Source organism: Rhodamnia argentea, chromosome 1 (genome assembly GCF_020921035.1).
Source record: "Rhodamnia argentea isolate NSW1041297 chromosome 1, ASM2092103v1, whole genome shotgun sequence".
Lineage (NCBI taxonomy): Eukaryota > Viridiplantae > Streptophyta > Magnoliopsida > Myrtales > Myrtaceae > Rhodamnia > Rhodamnia argentea.
Window position 1 is genome coordinate 15582204 of NC_063150.1, and position 27124 is coordinate 15609327.

The 27124-nt window shown below is 37.6% G+C and overlaps 1 protein-coding gene across 3 annotated transcripts; it reads right to left on the reverse strand.

The window, feature by feature from the left end:
• Positions 1-13304: 13304 nt before the first annotated feature.
• On the reverse strand, positions 13305-25141 carry LOC115753262 (UBX domain-containing protein 1-B). Of its 3 annotated transcripts, XM_030691804.2 has the most exons (12): positions 24800-25138; positions 23435-23582; positions 22183-22278; positions 20613-20689; positions 19113-19192; positions 18601-18661; positions 16143-16210; positions 15941-16022; positions 14934-15017; positions 14761-14838; positions 14308-14427; positions 13305-13653 (listed from the first exon to the last, which is right to left on the reverse strand). In XM_030691804.2, exons 1-12 carry the CDS (start codon positions 24965-24967, stop codon positions 13477-13479), a joined length of 1239 nt encoding a protein of 412 aa, XP_030547664.2. In that variant the 5' UTR covers positions 24968-25138; the 3' UTR covers positions 13305-13476. The 3 variants fall into 3 exon arrangements, with proteins under 3 accessions (XP_030547664.2, XP_048135174.1, XP_030547665.2); XM_048279217.1 differs by lacking the exon at positions 14308-14427 and having other exon boundaries at positions 24800-25141; XM_030691805.2 differs by lacking the exons at positions 23435-23582; positions 24800-25138 and adding an exon at positions 22790-23381.
• Positions 25142-27124: the final 1983 nt, after the last annotated feature.

The window sequence follows — 27124 nt, forward strand, 5'->3', positions numbered from 1 at the left end:
TCCCTTTAAAGCATGGGTTCTTCATGACGGCGATCGCGTTTTTGGCCTGTGTTGGGATCTCTCTAGCTTCGTGGGTAGCTCCGATAGCGAGTTAGTGGATCCCGATCCTAAACCCAACCCGACCGACGATGACATAGTTGAAGTTTCTTTTGACCGTGACCCCTCAGGCCGATTATTGGAGTTCGTAGTTTTTGAAGCTGTATTTTTTTTGGAGTAGATGAACGACTAACTCTATCGGACCTTTTGGCTCCTTTTTGATGGCCTCAATGAGCCACCCCCAAGTGTGGAGCTATATTTGACTAGGGCTCTGTAGGGTTGACTATGACCTAATTTTAGTATTATATTGATGTTTATGTATTTTTAATATCCTACTATTATGGGATGTTTGTATTTAACTATCCCTACTGTTTTACTTGTCTGAGAGTTTATACGTTTCCGTATGCAAATTATACTATCATGGGTCGATAGCATACCTAGGATATTATCCATTATGAACTCAGGCGATTTGGTAGGGATGCCGCATCCTCGAGGAGAGTCGAGGCATGACACATGCACCCCCTCCCACCGTCTCTCATCCTATGCTAATCGTCTTCTTCATAGCTAGATCCTGAAAAATACAAGAATCGGTGTAAACAGTCACTGAACACCGAAAGTGTTTAGTTAATTTACTAACCGACATGAGATTGAAAGGAAATTCTAGAACGTAAAGTACCGAGGATAATGATAAAGAAGGGGTCCGATGAACTATACCAATTCCCTTAACTTGAGAAGATGAACCATTAATTAAAGTTACAACGGATGATGATGAAGTAAAAGAGGAAAATATACTAGAAAGACCTGACATATGATCGAATGCCCCTGAATCAATGACCCAAGGGCAAGAACTAATTGAAATGCATGCAATAGCATTACCTGTCTAGACCAGAGTAGCAACGAAAGAAGAAGTAGTCCGTGAAATTTGATACTAGTTGTACCGTGCAAATTCCTCATCGTACATAACCACTACATTCCTTTGAGAGGATTGTGGTAGGGATAAAGAGTTAGTGCCAGATGCAACATTTACGAACTGTTATTGTTGTCATAGTCTACCATGTAACTTGTAGCAAAATTTCATAATATGACCAGGTTTTCCATAGTAATGACAAGTCCAAATAGCCCCCGAGCTCTTATTAGAAGTTTGAGATTGTCGATAAAGTTATCTTTGTCTTTGGCCTCTTCCTATTCCCGTGCTTCGACTACCACGGCCACAACAATCATTATATCCTCCACGATTTCTTTCATCACCCCTACCTCCACCAGTTCGATATTGAGAGACAAGAGCTAAACTATCAACCACAATTGTAGTGCTCTGAGTAGAACCATGGGATACTCGAAGAACTCGGGCATATGTATCCCTAGGTGATGGAATAGTCTCTCCTCCAAGAATCTATGACCTAATAGCATCATAGGCCGGATTAAGACCTCCTAGAAAATTTATTACAGCCAACTATTCTATTTGAAGTCGCATATGTTGAGCATTAGAAGAAATAGGAAGAAGAGCATTCAACTCTTCATACATTCTATTAAAATCATCAAAGTATTAATCAATGGAATACCCCTTACTCTCGGATCGTTGAAACTACCGTGATATTTCATATATCCTAGAAATATTATTTTGGCCAGAATACAATACATCTAAATACTCCCACAATTCCTTGACTGTATCAATATGAGTTATCTAGTCTACAATATTACTCTCCATAGAGTTCAAAAGTTGACCCATAAGATGTGCATTAGTAACATCCCAATCTACATCATTAGCAGGTTTAAGTCCAGCAACTATATATGCTGATTTCTATAAGTCAAAACGAATTTAACAATCTTCTTCTATTGTTGAAAATTGGTAATATCCGCAAGCTTATTATCAGTAATTCGAGAAGATAAAGAGGAAATTACCTTAATGGTCACGGTACTACTCTTCTCAAGATCAACCAGTGTAATTGATGACCACTTTAAATCAACTCCAATAACTCAATCACGAAATCAGCAAATTTCACAAAGTATCACAATCAGAGAAGCCACAATCCACAAATTCCATAAATAAAAAAAAAAGTTCACCTAATCATATGTGTATTACTCCACAAAATACCCCAAAATATCACAATCAGAACCAAATTAGCCAAAACCAGCAAGAAAGTTCACCACAACCAACACCAAATCAACTCAGCAACACCAACTTCACTCAGCAAATTCACTCATCAAACAAAATCCTTTGTACAAGAACAAAAACAGCTAATTTAGTAATCACTAGCGAGGGTTGCGCATCACAGAGCACAAAAGGGAGGGGGTCATACATCACAAAACAGATTGCGCATCATAGAACCCATTAGTACATCATAGAACACTCATCACCTCACATCTAGTGACCACCCATCTAGCAATCGTCCATCTCACCTCAACTAGCGACTACTAGGGAGGGCAATCACCAAAAACATGAGAAACGACCCCGTGGATGCTGGACAATCATCAAAACATGGCTCGCTAGCCTATGGGACACTAAGCAACGCTAGAACAAGCGTTTCCGTCCTAAGCAAGGCTGGTCAACGCATCTACGTAGCTAGGTGATGTCAAATCTGAGGTCGCTAGCGCCAGCACAGGCCTTGCCGGGGCCAGAACAAGCCTTGTCGCTCGGTCAATGCTAGTCGATGCCCCTATAAGTCTAGATGACGTCGAACCAACTTGCTAGGTCTGTGTGACACCGGATCTAGATGTTATGACGAGATTCCGGAGGTTCCGAGGGTTCCGACGACTTGTTGACGACGACAGTAGTTAATGGTGGTTGACTATGATCGATAGTGGTGAGAGGGTGTGTAGCTATGCTAGGGTTTTAGCTTTGATACCATGTAAAGTGAGAATGTCATAATTTTTATTATTGATAAAACTATATATATATGTATATATATATATGTATATATATATATATACATAACAAACCCTAGATAATCCAAAGACTATTCTACCTTTTTTATATCTCTAACACAATGAAATGATGACTTTGTGGTAGGAATTGGATCAATGTTATGATGATACGTGGGAAAGTCCGGCTGATTGCAAGAGATAAATGAAGAGAGAAGAGATGATAGAGTATACATGTTTTTAGCTGGCCTTAATTGAAGCTTGGATGATCGAGAGGCAAAATCCTTGATCAAAAACCTCTGCTATCCATCTGTGAGAATTTCTCTAAAATTAGAAAGGAGGAATCTCATAGAGGCAAATCATGCTACATGATTCGGAAATAAATGTGACTTCTATATTTGGGAATTCTGGACCGTAGGTCGGGGCTTGATTTTGAAGAAGATAGAAGGAAGAAACCATGGTATGAACATTGCAAGAAACCATGGCATACCAAAGAAACATGCAAGAAAATTTATGGTAAATCATGGAATTGGCATAGAGAAGGCTAGAAGAGAAGGAGCAAGAGTGATGGTCGTGCGTTTCAAACAACAAATGAGAAAGAGCAAATCAAGTTAGATTTGGTTCCATTTGCAAAGGAATAGCCAAACCACCTATATAAACTCCTTCAACCTCTACAACCTTCTTTAAATCCATCTTGTTCTTTAGCCCATAAAGGTTATTATTTTCCTACCGCTTTCCTCATAGAAAATCCATACCAAAATACTTCATGGATTCTGGATTTAGGGGCAGCCAATCATATGACAGGCTGTTCAAAACTCTTCCACCTATAACCCGTGTGCACGAAATAAAAAAAAATCACAATTGCAGATGGTTCTCTTTCGGCTATAGTTGGATTAGGATCCATCAAGCTCTCACCTGCTCTCTCACTTCATAATGTTCTTCATGTCTCAAAGCTATCTTATAACTTGTTGTCCATTAGTAAAATAACCTTTGATCAAAAGTGTCAATCTAATTTTTTCTCATCTCATTGTGAGTTTCAGGACTTGACCTTGGAGAGGACTATTGGTAGTGCTAGGGAGAGTTGAGGACTTTATTTCTTTGAAGATGGAACAAGCTCAAGTAGACAAGTTTAGAGTAGCTATTTCGAATATGTTACCATTTGTAAGGATGATGATATTATGTTATAGCATTATAGGCTAGGTCATCCGAATTTTTCAATATTTAAAGATCTTGTTCCCAAAGTTATTTTTGAACACAGTCCATCTTCATTTCAATTTGAATTTTGTGAATTAGCCAAACATCGTCGAACCAATTTTCCCTAGCAAACCTACAGGCTGTCAAAACCATTCTTGTTGATGCATAGTGTTGTTTTGGGCCCATCTAGAATTTCTACGCCCTCGGGAAAGAAATGGTTTGTTACATTTATTGATGATCATACGAGGGTGAGTTGGGTGTACTTGTTAAAAGAGAAATCTGAGGTAAAGACTGTTTTTAAAAGTTTTTACACCATGATACAAACTCAATTTCAAGTGTAAATCCAGATGTTTAGGAGTGACAATGGGAAAGAATATTTCAATAAAATTTTGGGACAACTTTTCTTGGAAAAGGGAATTGTACATCAAAGTTCTTGCCCCGACATCCCTCAACAAAATGGGGTGGCAAAGTGGAAGAATAAGCACCTTTTAGAAGTAAATAGAGCTCTACTCTTCACATCTAAAGCTCCCACATACCATAAGGGGTGAAACTCTTCTTACACATATCTTATCAATAGGATGCCTTGTTAGAATTTCAAACACCCCCGAGAGTCCTTCAGAAGACCTATCCTACCTCTGGACTTACTTCAACCTTATCCTTAAAACTACTTGGTTGTACCTCCTTTGTTCACATCTATGCTAGAAATTGGGGGAAACTTGATCCTAGAGCAAAACAATGTGTGTTTGTTGGTTATGCACCTAACCAAAAAGGGTATAAATGCTTTGATCTGATTATAAAAAAAAAAAGTTTGTCACCATGGATGTCACCTTTTTTGAATTAGCTCCTTTTTTTGGAGCTCATCTTCGTGGGAGAAAGAAAGTGCAGATTCGCACAACCCCATCATAAAGTCTTTTCGACTTGTAGAACCTGAAAATCCTAATCCTCTTCCTGAAAATCCTACTCCAGTAACTCTTATACCTGATTTTGAACCATATTTTTTAAATAATGAAAAGTTGGGTCCACCTATTTTGGCATCTCATTCTACTTGTGAGCATAATGCTGCGAACTAGTATCAACAATAGTGAGGTCCCATCCTGTTCTCAAGTCTACTCGAGAAGAAATAAAACTCAAAGAAATGAGTCTTCTACTTCCTCAAGGTGCCATGAGTCCAAGCTAGGGCATGACCAAAACTTCATATAATCATCGGGTAATATTTCAACTTAATCTATCCAACCCGATCTCAGCCAATAAAATGAGTCTACGGATGAACTTGTCAAACCTATTGCTATCCAAAAAGGAGTTAGGTCTTATACCAAACATTGTATGTCTCATTATGTGTCTTACAAAAACCTCTCACCCAATTTTCATGCTTTTACCTCAACTTTGTCTTGTGTAGAGATTCCAAAAACTGTGCAAGATGCTCTAGAAGTTCTTGAGTGGAAGGAAGCAATTATTGAGAAGATGAAAGCTCTATAAAAAATGGAACGTGGGATATGGTGGGTCTACCCAAGAGAAAGTCTATAGTTGGATGCAAGTGGGTATTCACAACCAAGCATAGAGTTGATGGTTCCCATGGAAGGTATAAAGCTCAGTTGGTTTCCAAAGGATTCACCCGGACTTATGGAATTGATTACTTTGAGACCTTTGCTCCAGTTGGAAAATTAAATAATGTTAGAGTACTCTTAACACTTGCAACCAACCTTGACTGGCTATTGCAGCAACTAGATGTGAAGAATACATTTCTGAATGGAGATTTGGAGGAAGAAGTTTACATGGATTTTCCCCCGGGCTTTGATAGAAGGTTTGGATTGAAGGTTTATAGATTGAAGAAGTCACTATATGAACTAAAACAGTCACCGAGGGCTTAGTTTGAGAAGTTCACTCAGTCCGTAAAGAAACAAGGGTATGTTGAAGGATAAGCTAATCATACCATGTTTGTAAAGCATTCTCGTGATGGGAAGATTGCAATTATGATAGTGTATGTGGACGACATCATTCTCATTAGGAACGATATTACCGAGATGAACAGGTTGAAAGAATGTTTAGCTTCTGAATTTGAGATCAAGGGCATGGGAACTCTAATGTATTTCCTTGGAATGGAGGTGGCTCTGTCAAAAAAGGGAATAGTAGTTTCACAAAGGAAATATGTCCTAGATCTTCTAAAGGAGACTGGAATGAGTGGTTGTAGACCGGTAGAAACTCCAATAAATCCTAATCAAAAACTTGGAGATGACAAAGATGATGTTCCTGTTGATACATCGAGATACCGGAAGCTCGTATGAAAACTAATATATTCATCGCATACTCGGCCAAATATTACCTTTGCTGTGAGTATGATAAGCCAATTTATGGGGATAAGTACACCATGAGTGCCATAACTTATGTACGGCGTTCACTTGAGTGCCATAACTTTCAAAATGTTCACTTAAGTGCTATAACTTTAAAAAATCGCTCACTTGAGTTCTAGAGTAACTTTTCCCGCATGCCATGTCATCTTTCCGGCGAGCCACGTCGCCTTTCCAGCTTGTCACGTCAGCCTTTCAACCGCCACATCAGATTTTCCAGCATCCACGTCAACATGGCACTCAAGTGAATGATTTTTGAAAGTTATAGTACTTAAGTCAATATTTTGAAAGTTATAGCACTCAAGTGAACGCCATACAAAAGTTATAGCACCTCTAGTGTACTTTTCCCCCAATTTATGCATTCTTCCTATGAAAAACATCTTGAGGTTGTATATAGGATCCCGAGATACCTAAAGAGCACACCTGGAAAAGTTCTACTATTAAAAAAGTCTACTCACTAGGAAATTGAAGCATACATGGATGCAGACTAGGCAAGGTCAATTAGCGACGTAAGGTCGACTCAAGATATTATACACAAGTCTGGGGGAACTTGGTTACTTAGCGAAGTAAGAAGCGGAATGTAGTGGCACAAAGTAGTGCAGAAGCGGAATAATGAGCAATAGCCCATGGAGTCTGTGAGATGTTGTGGCTAACACGAGTACTAAAAGAACTTCGAGTGCCAGTGAAAATGCCTATAAAGTTGTAATGTGACTACATGACTGCAATCAACATTGCACATAATCCAAGGCAACATGATAGAACTAAGCATGTTGAGATCGACAGACACTTTATCAAGAAGAAGATTGATGCAGGAGCTATTTGTATGCCATTTGTGCCAACAACACAACAAATAGCTGACATACCTATGAAGGGATTGTTTAGGCCTAACTTCGAGTTTCTTATCAGCAAGTTGGGCATGATAGATATTTACGCACCAACTTGAGGGGAGGGAGGTGTTGAACAATCGGAAGAAGATCTCGGGGAATCAGGAGAAAATCTTGGGATATGATATTAATTTGTTTCCATTTACTTTTATTTCTGAATGCCCAAAATTAGGAGGTAGATTATCATAATTAGGAAGTAGGAAATCTTGTCCTTTTCTGTTTTTATTTTCTCTCTATTGTTTAGCTGTCCTAGACTTGATTTATATGTAATGTGCTGTAACAATCATCAAAAAAAAAAATAAAAAATAGAAGAAACTACTTTTCTTCTTTGAGATTCTCACAATAAACATCTTTGGAAGTGTTCATTATCAAACTATTTGTCATATAATGTGCTTCTTGATTTCAGTCAACTACTGTTCTTTTCTTCTCTGACATTATTCATCCAGTAATTTCAAGGACCTGTTTAGATGTCTACGGCACTCCTCCATGGTCATCTCATGAAGCCTTAGTAGGAATTATCACGCTTCAGGTGAGATTTTAGTCGTAGAAATGAAGTTTATTAGGATATCTCTTACTTGATGATTCTGTCTGAATTATAATGCTTGACATGAGATTTTGAAGCAGCATTCTTGAGATCAATTAGTTGATCCTGCAGTATAAAATTGAAGTTAAATGGTTTTAAATGAATTGAAAATTTTTCCATAAAATAATTTTATAATGCTATCACTTGCCGCAGAACTCAGTTAAGTGGATAACGATGATGCAGCTTATAAAAAGCCTTCTGCATACGACAATTTGTTTGGGACTCTGGGGTCTGGCTGCAAATATTTTTCTGATGCTATAGAAGAAGTTAACGTTACTATTCTCCCTTCCTCCCTTCTTGCCTTCGGTGGAAGTCAATTGCAAGATAGATGTTTTAACCACATTTTTGCTAAGGGCATTAGGCAATATTACTAGTCGTACTTTCATATCATAGTGTACAAGGGTGATTATATCTGGGCAAGATATCCTTATGTGAGGCTTTTTGTGGATTAATGTTGCTGCCACTCATGCAATGTTAAACGAATTCCATTAGAGTTTACTGCACAACATCTTGCCTTTCCGGTGAAAATATTGGAACAGCGAAAAAGAGTATAGAGGTCACTTCGGCAATGACTTCAAAGAAAGCGTGTGTTTTAAACGAGTCTAAAAAAAAGATAGGATGGAGGACACCTTATTTTTCGAATTTTGACCTATAATAACACATTACTTATAAAGCAAAATGTATTTCATGCTTTCCCACGACTCAAAAAGTTCACATCCATATAAGTGTACTTTTGGTTGGTTTATAGCATTTGAAGTACGTAGTCTAGCTGTCATTCTTGGATACTAATAGACATTTTGGTGCTGGAAATTTCCTGTCAACAGATAGAGAGAAGAAGAAGAAGGTAACGATGATAGTGAAGAAAACGAGTATGATGCTTCTAAATCTCTTAGTGGATTTGGTCGGGATGGTTTTCGAAAGAGGTAAACCCTGTCAACCGTTCTAAAAACTTAAGCTATTAGAAAAAAATGTGATTTAGTAATTTTAATTAATTTATCATATTTAATCAAAGAAGTAAATAGGGCCTGGAAAGATTTGAACTCGGAATCTCCTGTTACGATATCATGTGAGATTTTGGGGGACCACTACCAACTGTTTTAAAAGCTTAAACTATTTGATGAAGGCATGGTTTAATATTTTTAATCACTCTATCATGCTTAAATTGTTAGATGAAGATGTGATTTAATATTTAATCACTCCGACAGATATCAGTACATTTTTTTATGCTTTAGGAGCATAGTATTTGAAAGCCCCATAAACAGAGTTGAAATATTCCAATTTGAAAAGTAGAAGTAGCAGCACGTAGTGGCCCTGGTGTCCTTGCATAAGTTCTCACTTGTAGCAATCGTCAATGAATCGCACTTTGCCAGGGCTTTTGAGCTGTCACAAAATGGCATTGTGGATGTAATGTCTGCTAGATTTTTTATTTACCAGCATGACTTGTGAACTCGCTTTTAACTTGTCTTTCATGCTTCGCCGAAAATTCTGTACCAAGGTATCTTGACAAATGTCACTTCTGCTTAGCATGTTCTTATTTCATTTTATTTGGGCATGGCTTTTCTGTGATATGATTAAAAGTCACTTTGACCGTATTTAGTCGTAGCTCCTAGTAATAATGCTCTGTATTGCGAGTTTACTAGTAAGGACTTCTACTTAGGCTTTTTGCAAGATGGCACTTCAAAATTGATGGTTTATTGTGGATTTGGGCCTTTAGACTAGTTTAGAAGGTTCATTGTACTAAGGAGGAAATTTAGGATATTTATACTTAATCTTGGCATAATAGGCCAATGTGTTGGACACAGATGCTTTCAGGGAATCAACTTGGGTTGGGTGTTCCCCCGCCTCTTGCTAAGACTTGCTCATAAAGCGTAAATCATACTATCCTACATGCATTAGGATTTCTGGGTCTCTCTCTCTCTGTCTCTGTCTATCTAGCTTCTCTCTCTCTCTCTCTCTCTGTCTCTCTCTCTCTCTCTCTCTCTCTCTCTCTCTCTCTGTCTCTTCTCTCTCTCTCTCTCTCTCTCTCTCTGTGCAGTGTCTAGCATATGTAATGTAAGTTTTGCCCTGAAAGAGCTGTCCCCATGAATTTGGACGATTTGTGGACCTATCATAGAAATGTACCTTCTATTTCTGATCGATCTTGGAGGCTCCTGTGAGAGAGATCACACCGTGGCATTGTACAGAGCTCTTTATGTGTGTCTCTTTGTCCTTTGAATAAATGATTAGTTTGTTCTTTTTCCTTTCTGTGTTGGTTCTGGTGAGCTTTTAGTGAGTACAACTTTGTTTTCTTTGCCTTTAAGAAGACAAAACTTTGTTATCCACTCGCACATTAGCTTTGTCCTTATGTTGGGTTTTTAACTTAGTTGATTTGCTTATTTTCATAATGCTTTTCAGGTTTTGATCCTTTTGCCACTTCATATCATTGCATTCCGAGTTGTTGAGAGGCTAATACAGCCGACACCTTCAAATGACAAGGTGCAATTTAAGTTTGCTTGTTAAAGCTGTTAACCTAGTGTTGAAAATTCTAGAGCTGATTTTGCTGCATTGTATCTTATAAGTGCCGAAAATTCACGACATTTGGCCAAAAAAATCAAAATATCCATTTTGAATTAAGATCTAAAGATTGTTAAACCCTTAGAGTTTGCGGTAGTGTCCTAGACACAAGTATAGTGCGTCCAATATAATAAACTAGATGTAGTATATCTTCTGATGTGATTTATTTTAAAGTTTTCTCTGGTTTTAACAGTTTTTCCCCATATAGCAAGCACTCTTGACTTTTGATTTCCTTAAAGACACCACCATCAAAGTGATTTCATATTCAGCAAACTGTTGTGTTCAACTACCCTCAAATCATGAAACGTGATTTGAGTGGTAATGGTTTAAGAAAACAGGTTCTCAATGGACTCATATGTACTATATAATGCGATACTTCTTGCACATGTTAGGAATTGATGGTTAGTAATGTCTTCCTAATCTAATCCATAGCGATCTAGCCGAGTGAGGTAAGAGGTTTGAGTTTGATATTAAGTAATATCAAGTCTTTCTTGGTTGTATTTTGATTTCTCTGCAAGTATAGGCAACTCAAAAACCTCCTTCAATTGTCTATAAGCATAGACAACTCAAAAACCACCATTCAAATATATTTCGATAATTTTTAAGGACAATCGTGTTTTTCCACAAAATATGATCATTTTACCTCGGCGTTTAGCATACAAGTCATTATCTTGCCTCAACCAAATGATTTACAGAAGCAAAACCGTATCATACCATCTGCTAGACAGAAAGTGCTCTTCATTTCCATACTTCTTCCAGTACCTATGGGTGTCATGCTTTACAGAACCTAGGGTTGGCATACACTTGGAGAACTGTGTTGAAAAGTTCTTTGAAAATGAAAGAGTTAATTCAAGGTCGCCCCCCTTCCCCCTTAAATGAAAACCTGTGTCACTTTCTGTTTGAATAATGGAAGCATGGATTGTCCACAGGTTCATATAGAGTATTTGGGACGGTTATCTGATGATTTTGGTGCTGGAGAGGCTCATGACAACGAGGACAATGAGGTGTTTGAGGATGTCCATGGATATTTGATGGAAATCCTGCCGCTCACCTTTTTGTTGGCATTGAATTTACTAGGTACATATTTTTCGTTGAGCGCCAGCATTTTTTTAAGTTCTATGCTTTTTCCATTTATTGGCCATAACTCTATGGTAAAGACGATGACAGAGTAGTGAAAGTTGCAACTCCTCTGTTCAATTCTCATCAAATGTCTCTTCCCCTCCTAAAACCCTCACTGCCCCCATCTTAACCCATGAAAGTGAAAAGGTAAAATCCACTCGACTTTGCTGCTTCTTTTCAATGCCGGAATCTGCTGCGGAGCAATTGTTAGGGGTTTAGAATATACATTCTGAATAATGAACTACTTGGAAAGTAGTTTTCCTTAAGACCCGTGATTTATGATGCATTTACAAAAAGGCTTGCTTAAGTAGCTGATGAAAGAAATATGACTGAGACTCACATTAAATTGCATTGCGAGCCTGGCAAGATGGATGCGCTATTCATTTAAGCAATTGTATTTTGGGGACACAACTTTCTAAATAAAACTTCGTTATCCACGCTCAAGTCTGGCCGGTTTGTCAGAATACATGTCTTAAGAGAACAGTTGATGAGATAGCCGACTGTTTCTTGAGGTGGTTGAAGTTTCCTCTATTGTATGGTTGATGCTCGTTGCTCGGCTAGCTGATACAGTTATTCTGCTGTTTAGATGTTACATCATCCGATTGCAACTATATGAGAATTTCTTGCTGAACGGCTTAATAATTGTCATTCTTTGTCTTGGAGGATAAAGGCCTGCACGGCAACTATTCTGATCTGAAAAAGTGATTCTGATTAAAATGACTTTCTCTGATTCTGTTCAATGAGTTTTAGAGAATCAGAACGTGTTTGATAATTGCCCAAAATTTCTACTCCCGGAATAAAAACGCGTTTAATAAATATACAAAATTTCTGTTATCTAGAACAATTACTCTTAACAATTTTTGTCATTTAAGTCAAATAATTACGTAGTTACTTTATAAAATTTCATCCTACATTTTGAATTAATAGAAAATTAATTCATATTGATTGTCTTATATAACATATTGCATATTGAAAATGTAAAAATAAATATCAATAATCATCACAAGCCACTTTCGCCATTTTCGCCATTTATTGTGGAGTTTCATCGAACTCTTTTGAGCAAGCGGACAATCGACACGAGCGACACCTTCGTATCTACAAGGAAAATGCAATGCCCTCTTTTAGGAAATCAAACCTCTGTCTTAATTCATCGAAAACTTAAGAAGAATTAGGAATTGGAAATGAAGAAAGAATAGGAAGAATAAAGAAAAAATAGACTTGGACGAAAATGCCTCTAGCTATGAAAAAGATTTGGAGTGGGATCCTTCTTTTGGACTCAACTAGCCACATCGAGTTTTTCATACTTAGATAGCCACTTCAAGTCGTTATTTGACACATTATCCTCTTTGGATCCTCTTTTGAGAAAACAACCTCACTTCGAATCCTTATTTGAAATTTTCCGTTGAATAAATGCCAGCAGAAGCTCCTTATGAATTCAAGATCTCCCGTCCCTTGCACGGGGTCAAGGTAAAGAGTAGAGGACTCAAAAGTGAAGCTTGCCCCATAAGCGCTCCAGTTGAATATCAACAAGAGAAAATAAGGAGATGCATTTGCTCTTAAGATTCAAAGAGGAATCCATTTAGTGGTAGGTTTTAAAGTCCTAAGTCCCATCTCAATCCCTCCACCACCCCCCACTACAACTTGTGTGTGCCTGTCATAAGAAGTTAAACAAAGTAATCTGTGCAGATCCAACTGGAGTATGAGAGAACTACCACGTCTTTGCTTACCAAATGAACAAATAAGTTCCCATGCCATTCTCAAAACTGCGTAAAACCGGTCCAACTCCCCCCAAAACCATGCACCAATTCAGGTAAGTCAGCACCATCTTATGAACTCTGACAAGTTTCTTCTTTAAATCAAAAAGTTCCGATGATTTTACAAATTGAGGAACTTTAACTTCAACTCAGAGAACCCCGAAGAAGGGATTCTTAATCGCCGAGTCCAGCTCGGAACCAGCAGAGTTCAGCACAGCCATGTCAACCTTGTCCCTGGGCAGAAACAGGAATTCACCGCCTTGAATTTTCTCAAACCCGCAGAGCTCCATGAACTCAATGCCTCCTTTCAATGCACCCACTCTCTCCTGCATGGATACACACGGCAAGGTAAGAACCTTATTGAAGAAGAACACAAGCAAGGAAAACCTATTACCATTGACGATCACAAACTCCGAACGGCTCAAATAGTCATGATTTATATAGTAATACGTGTTCCAACTGATCAAGCAAAATAAATAAAGTGACTTGGGCAAGCTGCTTGGACTATATATGCCCAAGTAGCTGACTTCTTGCTTGGAGGCTGCGTACAAATGGCAAGTATGGTAGCCCGACTCCTTTGTTACACAAACTGACATTACAATGAACTCAAAGAACTTGAGCTTTACAGCACATGTGGCTGCTACAATGCCCACAACTTTCTATTAATGCATGTGGAGATGATTCTCTTATGCTGCTCTGCTTTATCACCAAAAGGAAAAAGAGAAAAAATTAAAAATGAGAAGAAAAACGTTGTAAAGAGAGCTTTAAAATATACGGCAGCTAGTAGACAAACTATGCTATTGTTTGATAAAACTGTCAGATTGGGGCGAAATAGACATAAGAAACGAAGCTATCAAAAACTGCAATTTCGGGTCTCAAGGACAGCAGTAGGTTTAAATCTCTCATATATTCCCCTTCATCATGTTGATTAGATTTGAACGTATTTTCAACAATCCAAATGATGTTGACAAGATTCAAACCTGGAAGGATGGGTTAGTGACTCTGATCTTTCTGAATTTTTCCTCGTTAGGATTCTTGGCAACATTCCCTATGTAGGTTAGCAGAGTCTGGAATGCTCTCTTCACTTTAGCATCATCCTCCTATTTCAAGTAAAGCCAAAAAAAAAATTAACAGCAACAGCAATGCAGCATAGTCACTACAAAAGATTAACACTTCAAACAAATAGATTTTTTATCTATAAAAGCCATCCAGAATTATTGCCAGAAGAGCGTAAACATAGCATTCTCCTCACAAATAAAGTTCGTCCTCTCTAGCACATTCAATATTCTTCATGCATGCGTCATAAATCAAAAGCCAATGCTTCAAATAAAGAAGGGAAGCGATAGAAGCACTTAATTTTTCAGGGAACAAGACGACATCACCATACGTATGGCATATAATGGTTACATAACAATTACTTGTGGGCTTTTTACCTTGTGATTCTGCTTGAGCGATCGCAAACATTCTCTCATCTGCTCAGCCTTCGTGGCAGGTCTAACAGGCAGTGAGCTCTAGGACGGAAAAAACCAAGAACTTTAACAAGAGCCCCCAGTAGTTTTAAAGAACAACAAAGGATAGAAAATTGTTTCATCAGTTAAGCCCATACTTTCTTTTCCTCAATAACAGGTGCAGATGGTTTTGCAGCTGAAGGTTCTTCTGGTGGCAGTCCTAACTTCCGTCTTCTTTCTGCCTGTGAATATATCAAGCAGCTGTTAAACCAACTTGTGTATAGTTAGTCCAAAAGTAGGTACCAATAAAGAATACCGACATCCCTCACGACTTAATGGCATTTTCCTATTGTTTCAGTATGTTCGGTGGAGAACCATGGGTCATGACCAGAAAACGATAGTTATGATTCACAGTCAGAAACAGATCAGATACAGCCCCTGCATCCCACATTTACAGCCCCAACCTGATCCGCAAGTAGCTTTGTAGTTACTGTCTCAAAACTTCTTTTCAAAACTAAAGCCTGGTTCAGAAAGCGCCTCAATGGTTTTTCATTTTGTTTCAATTTTGTTCATTCTTCGGATTTAAATGCAAGTATAAAAGCTGCTAACCTCCAATTACTATTTTAAAAGTTGGAGGTGGTCATTGTTCTTACAACAAAACAGCCATCATGCAAAATCTCCAAATAGGATTTTAGGTTTTGGAGCAACTTTGATATTTGTCCTCAAAACCAGCTCATGGTGACAGTGTTCAAAAGGATTTGCTGACGAGCATGTCTGTTACTCTACTTTTGCAGTTCTTAGTTTAGTCATGTCGATCAACATCATAGCCACTGGAATCTTGGTTGGAACATCACTAGGCAGATATACACACTTAAAGAATCAGAGACTTCAATTTCCTTCTTAGAGCTATTATCTTTCTACTACACTACAAATAAAACATCTAGTGCCGGCAGTAGGTAGTCATACTTATCTGAGCCAAGCACTCAACAGTTTGAAAGAGTGATGATCATGCTATGACTTGACTGTACGACACAGCTCGAGAAGTTAACTCTAACTAAAGAATGAAAAACAATGTACATCCCACATAAAAGAGATTCAGAAGGGTAATGCATTATAATGAGATCCCATAACTAGAATGTTGAAACAACCAGAACATGTTCTATACCTTGTCTTCTTCCAATTTCTGACGGATTTTTTCCCTAGCCCTCCTCTCTTCCTCTTTCTCAGCTTTCCGCAAAGCCAACAAACTGGTAGGAGGGACAAAAGGCCTTAGTCACAACAACAGAAACCTGTGTGGAGTATTCCTAGGAGAATTCTTCATAATGGTTGCACTCTAATAATATTTAAAATGTAAATGAATAACTAACCGTTTTCTTTCATTATCCTCTTCAATTCGCTTTGCCTCTAGGAGTTCCTTGCCCACTCGAATTCTTTCCTGCAAAATTCAGCAGGCGGTTTTCACTATGAAAGATTGAAATAAAATTACCTCCCAGAGGCAACCTTGCCACGCACACTCAAGCTCAAATAAGAAAACACTGAAAAGGTCTGTTGCAGAGTATTCCCAAAGGTACAACCTAGATAAGATGATGCACTTCTTGCTTAACATAACTTGTTCATACAAATACAATACCTCATATCAAAACGAAGTTACTGTAACACAGACACGATTTCCATCTGACTCGCGTAAATGTTATAATATACAATCCAAAAATTTAAGCTATTAGAGGAAGGAGACTAAATGTTTATAAGGCCTATATAAACCGCTAGACAAGCAAACCCCATAGACAAGTGATGAAGGGCCCCATAGACAAGTGATGAAGGGTTCCTTAACAACAGATACTCTTCAAATTGCATTGAGCAGAATCCAAATCAAAACCATTCTTAGTTCTCTGCATTTAGGATACATTGTTTAGAAGTGCTATATTAAAGTGATACTCCAAATTTTGAATGTTAATTCTACTGAGTAGAAAGGTCATTGGGTGAGGTTTTCCAAGCCTTTTAAGCCTTCCTTTACAACAAAGTGACATTTGCTGCATGGATAGTCATGCAGTAAAAACCAAGTACTTAAGATCTTTCCTCAAACTTACTATCTACAGTCCACCAGTTAATCTGTAACCCATCTTAGTTGTAACCTCTGACAGATCTTTTCAGACAATTCTCCACTTGTTAATGAACAGATCCAACATATCAGAACCGTCAGCTTGTTTATACTTTTCTAGTCCTTGACTTGACCCCTCCTTAATTTGCTGAACCTCTTCTTTGCTGAACTCCTACTCTATATATTCTGGTATTTACAGTAATAAAGGAAAAAGTTTAACAATTGCCTAAGTTTCATGCACTAGAACTATACCATTAACAAACTACATATGCTGAAAAATGTCATCTTGAATACTCCTGGTGAGCTCATGGTCACCAAAATACGGAGATAGAAACTGATAAGGGGTAATGCTCTCCGCTCCTCCATGTGAACATTCTGAAGTTGCTATTTCCATTGTATTATACACCTGCTTCGAAGCTCACTCTTTTGCCCTGGTTTTGAATGTCATTTACGAGTTCAATCCTCGTATTTAAACATAAGCAATACATCAACCCCCCCCCCCCTTTCCCCTTTTCTCTTTTCTTTCTGTAAAACCTTCCAAAGGACATCTCTTGGAACCTTGTTACAGCCTTTTTCTAATGGTCAAAATATTTCTAGTGTCAGTTTGTTTCTACGAATTTGATGCACCATTAGAAATTAGAGTATTTTGAGCATTGAGGAAACAGTGTAATTCTTTCCATCATAGTAATCGATATTTGCCTGTTGGATAGTAAACAAAGTAAATTAGAAAAGCTTGCTATTGTAGAAAAACAGAGAGAACAAACCAGACATATTCTTTTAGCTCCACACAAAACAGATATACGGAAGCACAAGAATAAATTTCCAACTCTATTTGTTAAATTTTGTGAACTTATCTCAAAAGCCTGCTTACATATTTGAGAAGAAAAGTGAACTTCTCGTGGGATTAAACACCACACGTTGGAGCTTCTTTAGTCATTTTATGCACGAAGCCTGTTGCTTCATATTTTGAAGACATGTCCCAGCAGTATAATTACTGCATATTATTTTTCTGAAAAGTGCCATACAACAGTAACCTCAACATCCACTAACCATATCTATCCCTTATCAAGTGGAAGGCAATGGAATGGAGTTCGCAATTTCAATGTCAGCTTCAACTTTCAGGAGATAGGCCCACAAACGTATCAATGGGCCTGCAACACAAGACCATCCCAGAGTTTAACATGTATTTCCCTATTGTTCATGCACCCCAAGTTCTTGTGTATTTCCTATTCTTTACATATCCTAAATACTTTATCAAGTGTAAAAGTATGATATAAGATAGATGATCCAGCTCAGATCCAAAAGAACTTTAACCACAGCAGGTCATGAATTAGATTAATTTGTTACCAGAATGTTGCTTAAATTGATTTTCACGATTACAATTCGTCTTTTCTATCCAAAAGAAAGCCTAGTGAGTCCATTGCTCCAACGCAATCAAAAAATGTTTTTTCACAAACAAACTGAAATCACTGTGTTATCAAAATTCTTTAATTTTTAATAAATTCTACAACCTAAAAGCATTTCAACAAATATAATTTCGAAGACCAATTAAAGTTTGTAATTTCATAGTTGAAAAGTGACAAATAGTAGTTCGATGTTTCACAATACAACAACATCTAGATTACTCATATCAAGAGATGAACCAAGTTAGTGAAAACAGTAACAATGCAAAAACAAAAAACCAAAAAATAAAGGAGTGACCAAATGACGTGAAAGAACAGAATCACCTTTTCTCTCTCTCTTTCCATTCTCTTTTCTTCCTCTTCTTTCTTCTTGCGAGCTCGTTCCCTATAGTTTAGTTAAAAGAAGCATTACCATGGAGTGAAATGAAGTATTTATGCTAAGATTTTACTAAATAGGGCAATAAAAAATAAGTTTTATCAAAGTAGTTTGTGTTGTATCTAATGTAGATCCAGTGCATATGAATATATACATAAATATCACATTTGATCATTAGCAAAATAACATATGTCAACATACGCAAATAGATGACATAGAAAAATAATATTCAGGCAACATGTCTTCCTTGAAACCACCTCCGTTCATTGAAAACAGATGAATGCAAGGAAGCGAACAAACACTCAGGCTTGCAGCAATACTAGAATCAGTTCAACTTAACTAAAAATCCCATCAAATTTAGGAACCATAGCAAATACTAAAATCCACAGAAAAAGACACAGGTAATCATAGGTGATGAATATTGTGGTCTACACTGCCAACAATATACATTATGCCTTACCTAAGTTCTTGTGCTTTAAGCTTAACTTCTTCTGGCGTGAGAGACGGCTTAGGAACTTCGGCTTTGGTGTTAACAGGTACCTGACAAACTCAAAAGACCTAAACACATTTACATGACAAGCCGAAGCTCAATAACCTAGAATATGTTTGTCACTTCAGTAAACTCTAGGCCTAAGTCAACAATAGTGATGTTCAATGTCCTGCAGCATCTCTATCAAACAAGATACAACAGACATCATGTCTGTTGTATGATCATGATACCATGACTGGCAAGAAGTATAGAAAGGTCAACCACCACAGTACCTGGTGCAATATTGGATGACTAAATATAAGCATACCTATATTTTCTTTCTATTAAAGATATCTTTAGGTACTAAACCCAACATCATCAATGCTAGGAAAACTATGCTTAGGAGCCAAACAGATACGTTGAAAATGATGATACCCTATTGTCTACTGAACAAGAAGTTAATAATAACAAGCTAACGATATTGCTCATTGTCTTCCAAAGAATCAATGCTGCTCCAACAACCCTTCGCTTTCAAAAGAAAAGATGTGACCCAAAAAGATACGTAGAAAGTGATTATACCCTATCATCTACTGAATAGAAGTTCATAATAACAAGCCAAACATATTGCTCATTGCATTCCTTTGCTTTCAACAGAATGATGCATAGCCTCTTTCTTTTATAACAAAGGCTGACGCATGAGCATATCTTTTTCTAGTAATTATAACTGTCCCTTCTTATTTAGTCTTTCCTTACTTATGTTATTAGGTTAACAAGTGCTAATGTAATAGGCATGTGACTTTTTAATGAGATTGATGGTAGATAATCTCGAACAGTTTATGTTTAATTAAGGATTGAGACCATCTTACATGGCACAGCATGTTTATTCCACACGGGCAGGAAAGTCCAGGCATTAATTATTTTTTGGATGGTTAATAACAATGGTAAATTAGTTACAGGTACAGAGTCCATTGATGAGAAGGGGCCAGGGAAAACTTGAACCTAGCTGCTTTAGCTTCAGCTGCTCGAATTTTAGATATTCCATTTTACAATTCTAGTAAGGACTTTTAAATCACTTTTTTGTCAGATTTCTTCTTCAAAGTAAATATCATTCATTTATCTAAACCCTAGAATGTCTAATTTCTGTTCCAGCTTCAATTCTTCTCAATTCAAAACCTTGCCTTTTTTGTTTTTCCTGTTGTTGTTGCATTTTAGACTCTGTTAAAGGGGCAATGTAATATCCAGATTTATTTCAAATATCAATTTTGATACCTCTACCTTCAACAGAGGAAAACATCCGAGGAGATCAAATTGATGCACCTATATCCTGGGCCAACATGGCCGCACCAAATCATCAAAGGAAGGAAAGCATTTCTTGTGTGTACAGCGTGTGGGCTTTATGCATTTGCTAGGGCACATAGCTGAAAATTGCTATACCATCTGTGCCAATTGAAAGGCTGAAAAACCATAAAAAGTCAGATAGATTTATCTTACCAGAGGCATCTGATCGATTTCGGGGTCCTCCTCATGTTCCACCACCCAATTGACAGCAGCTTCAACACTGGCATTGCCTGAGGAGACAAAACAGATTGTCTTCATTCAAATAGCCAGACAACTCCATGCATTGAATGCAGACATGCACTTCACAAAACCACTCCACTGAATATGATTGCATTAATGAAGCAGTAGGATCAATCAGCCCTATAATAGAACGGATTAAACAGGAACTAAGGAGAATCCTCCTACCATCTCATCGTGATAATCCTGTCAGGCTACAAAATAATCTTATAAAGGTGAGCATTTACACCTCAACCTCACAAAAATCATTTTACGATGCTAATCATGAACATACGGACTATATCATTAAGTGCCTACTGGTTTTGGTTTATTTTAAGTAGTTAAGTTTCGTTAAAATACAAAACCTCAATTTACTAAACAGTTAGCTCCTTGACACTAACATCAAAAGAATTCCATCAAGTGTTGAGATACCTCACCATGAAAAATTTAATGTTTTACTGTAAGTATTTCTGTTCTTGATCCAAAAGTGAAGGTAACCAAAAGTTCTGATGCCAAAATGTCTCATCACATTTTTCTTTTTAACAGGCATGGTACAGTACCACACACTGCCTATTTACTGGCCAATAAAAGAATAATATAGTTCGCATGAATAAAAAGCGTAAAAATCCATTACTTCCGGGTGTAGAACAACAGAGAAAATGTCAATTAAAAAGTACACGAGAAGAGCCTCTGATATTGGCAGCTCGATAAATCATGGTAGCATGTAATCGTCTGAGCCAAATGCGAGCCTTAATAATTACCATTTTTTTCCACACAACAGAAACAAACAACCAAACCATAAATGGGAGAAGCATAAATCTTCAATAAACCAAGGAAACATGAAATGAACCAAATTTCTTTCTCATTAATGGCTAAAGTGTCATCTTTCCCAAATGTTTCCAAATCAAACAGTGTGATCAGATATAAGGACTATTAGGAACCAGAAGAGGAAAAACATGGTAATCCAAATTTAAACTCCATTTTCAAGTCACCATATTATGAGAAAGACTAGTAATGCTCGAAACTCTGGGCAAAAACCTCAGAATACAAAAACATATCCATGAATGAAATTGCTTTTAAGTCCTTCAGCAAAAGTAAAAATCTTATAAATGAACTCACCAGTAAAAGAATATCATCTGCAAGAATCATCTGCCAGGAAATAGATAAAGGCTGTTTTTTCTAGTTTATCAAAATTAACTGAAATCAAACAATTCATATGGCACAGACTTCTCATTTACGATTTAGACAGGTATGTTTAAAGCCTTTTCACGCAAATCAACAACTATGTCAACAAATTCTACCTAGCAATCCGAGATCATCCTATAAATAACCACTACAATCAAGCCCACAATACTCAAAGCTAACACTTAGGAAACTAGTGCTGAAAGCTCAAATCATCAGTAGCAATTCTGAACCAAGCATCAAACTAATTGAAATAGCCATGATTAAGAAGACACATATCACCTCAATAATATGCAATAAACGCTGGACAAAAATTAATTCTCACCAGAAAAATGAAGAGCTCGAGTAGCTCGTGCTGTGGAGAAACCCATTGCTTCAAGTTCTTCAAGAAGTTTTTTGTCGACCTCAGGCACAATCATCTCTGCATAAAAAGAAAAGCATAGTTAATCTTGTTATTGTCAACTAAGTGGGCAAGTGCCCATTTGCCACTCATCCCACAGCCACAGCCAGACAGAAAATATGATTTAGGGTTAAATATAAAAAGCAGAGGCAGAGAGAGAGGCAGGCCTAAAAAGTATGAAAAACTTGTAATTCTCATTTACAGAGAACAAAAAATTAATCAATGTTCCCTTAATGTTTCAAATTAGAACTCGTCTCAAGGATACATTTTTAATGAAAGTCTAATCCAGTACAATAAACATCATATGCCAGACCCACCATTCCAATATCATTATGTTTAGAAATAAATGAAATTACAAACGTAACTGTTTCAAAGGAACATGTGTTGTCTAGTTACACGATAGGCTGACTTCAAGCTTCGGGGTTACAACAAATGAATCCAAAACTTAGGTTTTCCGAAATGTACTTGAACCAGTCCCACAACCCAAAACCTAAAACCGGATAATTCACTAGGGTCCAAAAACTCATTACACGCAACTCGCCTTTACCCTTTCCAATAATTGCCAAATTCTCCTCAGCATCACCAGACAAATGCAAACAGTAATGCTTCTAGTCCCAATAGCCACCTCTGGGTCTTGATAGCAACACTTCATGTACATGCTTGAAGACATGCTCAAACAATAGCAGATCAGAAAATGAACAATCAAAGTATGCATCATACTTTGCAGATACATGGCTGAGCAACTCCCAAACTTTCCATTATGAGTCTACAAGCACAATATGCAACAATATGTGAATTGACAGTGTTACAACTAAAGATTAAGCGTCATGAAAAGGTATAGCTTCATACCACATATAAAAAGAGCCAGAACTGTCTCTTCTCCTTTTTCCAAAATTAAGTTGAAACAGTAAGATGGCAATTCAAATGACCGCTCACTAGCAGATAACTTGAGAATCGGCGGTGTAGGTTATTATCAAAGCACCCAAAAAAAGAAAAACAAAGAAACTGTGCGATCAGACTAAATAAGTAGAAAGCCAAACATTAGTACTTGCAATCCATCCTCATGCTATACACTAAATCACATGGGAAAAAAGACTATACCAAAGATAGTCAGAACATTATGCACCAGCTAATTAATCTCAAGTTGCACAATTTGCTAATCAAGCCGGAAAGGTACCTTCAGTCTGGTTACTAGTTGTTGCATCTGGAGTATCTGCCAATTCTGCAGCAACCTTTGGAACCTCCAAACTTATTGGTTTTGCTGTCTCCAAAGTTTTATCAACAAATTCAGTATGCCCAGTTCTCTTTGTATGCAAATCAGTTTCCTAGAAATAAGATCAAGAAAGGAAGGGAGAGGAGAGAGTAAATGTGCATTACTTATTGAATTAGAGAGAGATAGTAGCGGAAGAATTACTTGTAGTTACCATTCTTGCTAGATTAAAACGGTGACTACTAAAGATGGTAAGTGAAGTTTTATCGTTGAAATCGACAAACAAAAACTAACTTAACTAACTTCAAGTTCCTAATAGGTAGTAGAGATAAAACACTTTAAACATTGTTCTTCGTCTTGTTTCCTAATTAAGATGGGAACCTTCTCAAAAGCTTAGTAGGGAACATTCATATTTGCACTGCATGGGACCAAACTATTTCAGCAACAACAGCCAAGGCTTTTTCCACTAAGTAGGGTATGCCCCGGAACTATGTGGTGAGTACCAAAATATTTTCACTTTACAAGGTTTTACAGAATGACATCAGTGAGAAAGAATTCGTCTTTTAACCAAAGAAGAAGCAAATGATAAAAATGAGGGTTCACGATAGCTTCAATTCACTTCTCCTATTTATCTCAATTAGTGCATGAATGTTGTTTTCTACATCCCATATCAAACATAGCTAGGATCCCAGCAGATCATTCCCACCAATACCAGAGCTCCTTGCGTTGTTATGTTGTGCCAGAAACCAAGTGTCCAACTTACCCTCAAAAGTCAACAATTCTTCCAATGTCCAATACACAACCGAGTCAACTGACTCATGTAAATTTCACACAACAAATTACTGAATAGAATCCCAAATAGTAGCACCTAATCTCTGGACATAATCATCCTATCAAGAATCAACCTTCTCAAAGGAAATGTTTCCGCAAAACAGGCTTTCCTTTTCAAAATTTGACAAAGACAGAATTAGCCGCATTGACAACTATATTATCTTCCTTTTTCCTTGCCTTTCCTAACTCAAAAAACCCCTTTTTTTCTGGGGAACGGAGTCACGGTAAAGCTACATATTCCCATCTACAAAGCTACAAGACTGTAATTTAACTAAGAACTCCTCTCGTTTAACACGTAAAAAGGGACACAATTCGATTTCCCGCCGGACAGCTATTTCCTCCCCGGTGAAACTTGATCCCTTAACCCACAATTCAAAACAATCAAACAAACTAGCGGTGGGGGAAGGACCTTCAGATCCAACTACGCGTCAAACGGTCAGAAACAAGATCAATCGCGAGTGCAACAGACTAGAACTCCGCAAAAGGCGAGAATTCACGTACCGTTTTGGATCGGCAGGGCTTCCCGCAAGAACTGCAGACGAGATTGAGGACGGCCTCGGTGGACTCGGAGAAGTTGGAGTGAGAAGTGAGCTCGGCGTGCTCCTGAGCTTCCTCCACGGACTTCAAGAGGGCGCCACAGTCCCCGCACTTGAGAGAAACACCGGCCATGGCTCTGGTCCTAGATCGGAAAAATTGAGAGAAATGCTTCGCTCTCGAATCGATAAGGCTTGCGATCGCCAAACCAAATGGTGGGGGATTGACGGGTGACGACGCCGACGGTCACCCCTTTGTCTTATGTGGCCAGTGAAGAGAGAGAGAGAGAGGATCTGGTTTTCGTTTTCGCTTTGCTTGCTGGCGATGGAAAGGGAAAAGAAATGCGGGTGGAGTCACTGGCTACATTGCACGGACACGATACGCGACACGCGCGACACAACACAACAAATTCACATGTGATTTTTCAAAAAATAAAAAATTCCGACACGTTTGACACGTTATATATTAAATATTTATTTATATTTTTATGATTTCACAAACAAATAAATAATAAAAAAAGAGCTTAGAATAAATTTACACTACAAATTATGATCCATCATTTCATGACAAATCTCATTCCCATCCAAATAGAAATTAATAAAAAATAATAATAATAAATACACTAAAAGAAGCCAAAGACACCACCCATACTTTTCTGTTTTTTCTCAAAAAAATAAAATAACAATGAGAAAAAATCACTAGTTCATAGTCCGAACTTCGGACCCAATTCGACATGTGTCCGACACGCAAAAACCTCTCGGTAGGGCGTGTTCGTGTAACATAGGTCACTGGTCGGGATGAGCAATGGGCCGATTCAACCGGAAATGGCATCAAACCGGTCCTATTCGGCTAATTTTAGGATTTTTCGCACTGGTACCGATTCGATTCCCGGGTAAAAGATTGAAGAACGGGCCTTGACTAGTTCGATTCCCGATTCAGGCCGGCTCTCGATAGACCCGTTTTAACTTTTAAACCAATTTTAAGTCCGATTTTGGGTAGAACCGGTCTTGAACCCGTTCAAATTCAGATCCTAAAATTTCTTAAATTAAATATACTTTCTCTGTTTTTATATCTGGCATTTTCATGTCCAGTTTCTCCAAAGGGGCCCCTTGACATTCTTTCTCCCACGTCTAGGCTAATTCCCTCTCGTCTCCCCTCTCTCTCGGTTTCACGGACCATTGGCATGGCCTTTTTCATTCAGCCATCAATCACCCCACCCTCTTTTCCTATTTCGCTTTTCATTTCTTTGTTCAATATTTCAATCTCGTGTCTCGATTTCAAATTCTTCGACAATTTACTACTGGCAAATTGTTGGTCGTGACTAAACTAACCACATCCGCCTTGTGTTTTTTTTCCTTTTTGCTCGCTAAACCTCCGTTGGCCGGAATCGACAAGCAAATCAGAATTAATTTAGTGAAAACTGTTCCATGCCCCCAATGAATTGCACATGGTTACTTTAGTCCTCATCATGCAACCCTTTCACATCATGCAAATTATCGGGGCTCTCAATTCGATACTTGGTCTCAGTCTAATTAATTCTAGTACATACTGAAAATGGCGATGTTATTAAGCCTATGGTGTTGCATGGGGTCGATTTTGGCAAGGGGAGTCTAGAAATGGCCGTGCATGTTCTTCGTTGTGTTATCCTGAGTTTGAATCTATTTTGACCTTCGTGGTTTACTAATTTTGTGTAGCTTTCTGTGGACTGAGTTTACCAAAACTTTCTTCATAAGAGTTTCTCATAACATATTAAAATATAACATAATTTAATTTGAAATTTTTTGGAGCTCAAATGGTCAGTCCAATGGCAATATATATTCACGATTTCTGGGTATGTCTGGTGATATCTACCGTGACCTTTGCATGATCTTGATTTTCTATGATTTTTCTCAAATTTAATTGGAACAAATTGTATCCATGAAAGTTTTAGAAGACATCTAGGGATATAACAAATGAAAGTTTGGATTATTTTGAGTACTCTGGACCCCGTGAAATGTTCATGCTCAGATTACTCTACTCTGATTACTAGATAATTGTTTTTCACGAGGATTGCTTGCTTTATTGCATTTGGTACAGACTTAATTAAACCTTGCACTTCTCACAAAAGTTGTTGAGTATGGTCTTGTCTACAACATATTAAAATTTGGAGATTTTTTTAGGCGATATACTTGAGTAAAGACGATAATTTCCTTGTATGAGCAAGTCACAAATTGTGAGAAAAACTCCGTATTATGTGAGTCAAATGAAAATAAATTTGCAACGAAAGTTATTCGTCACACTTTAAACTATTGA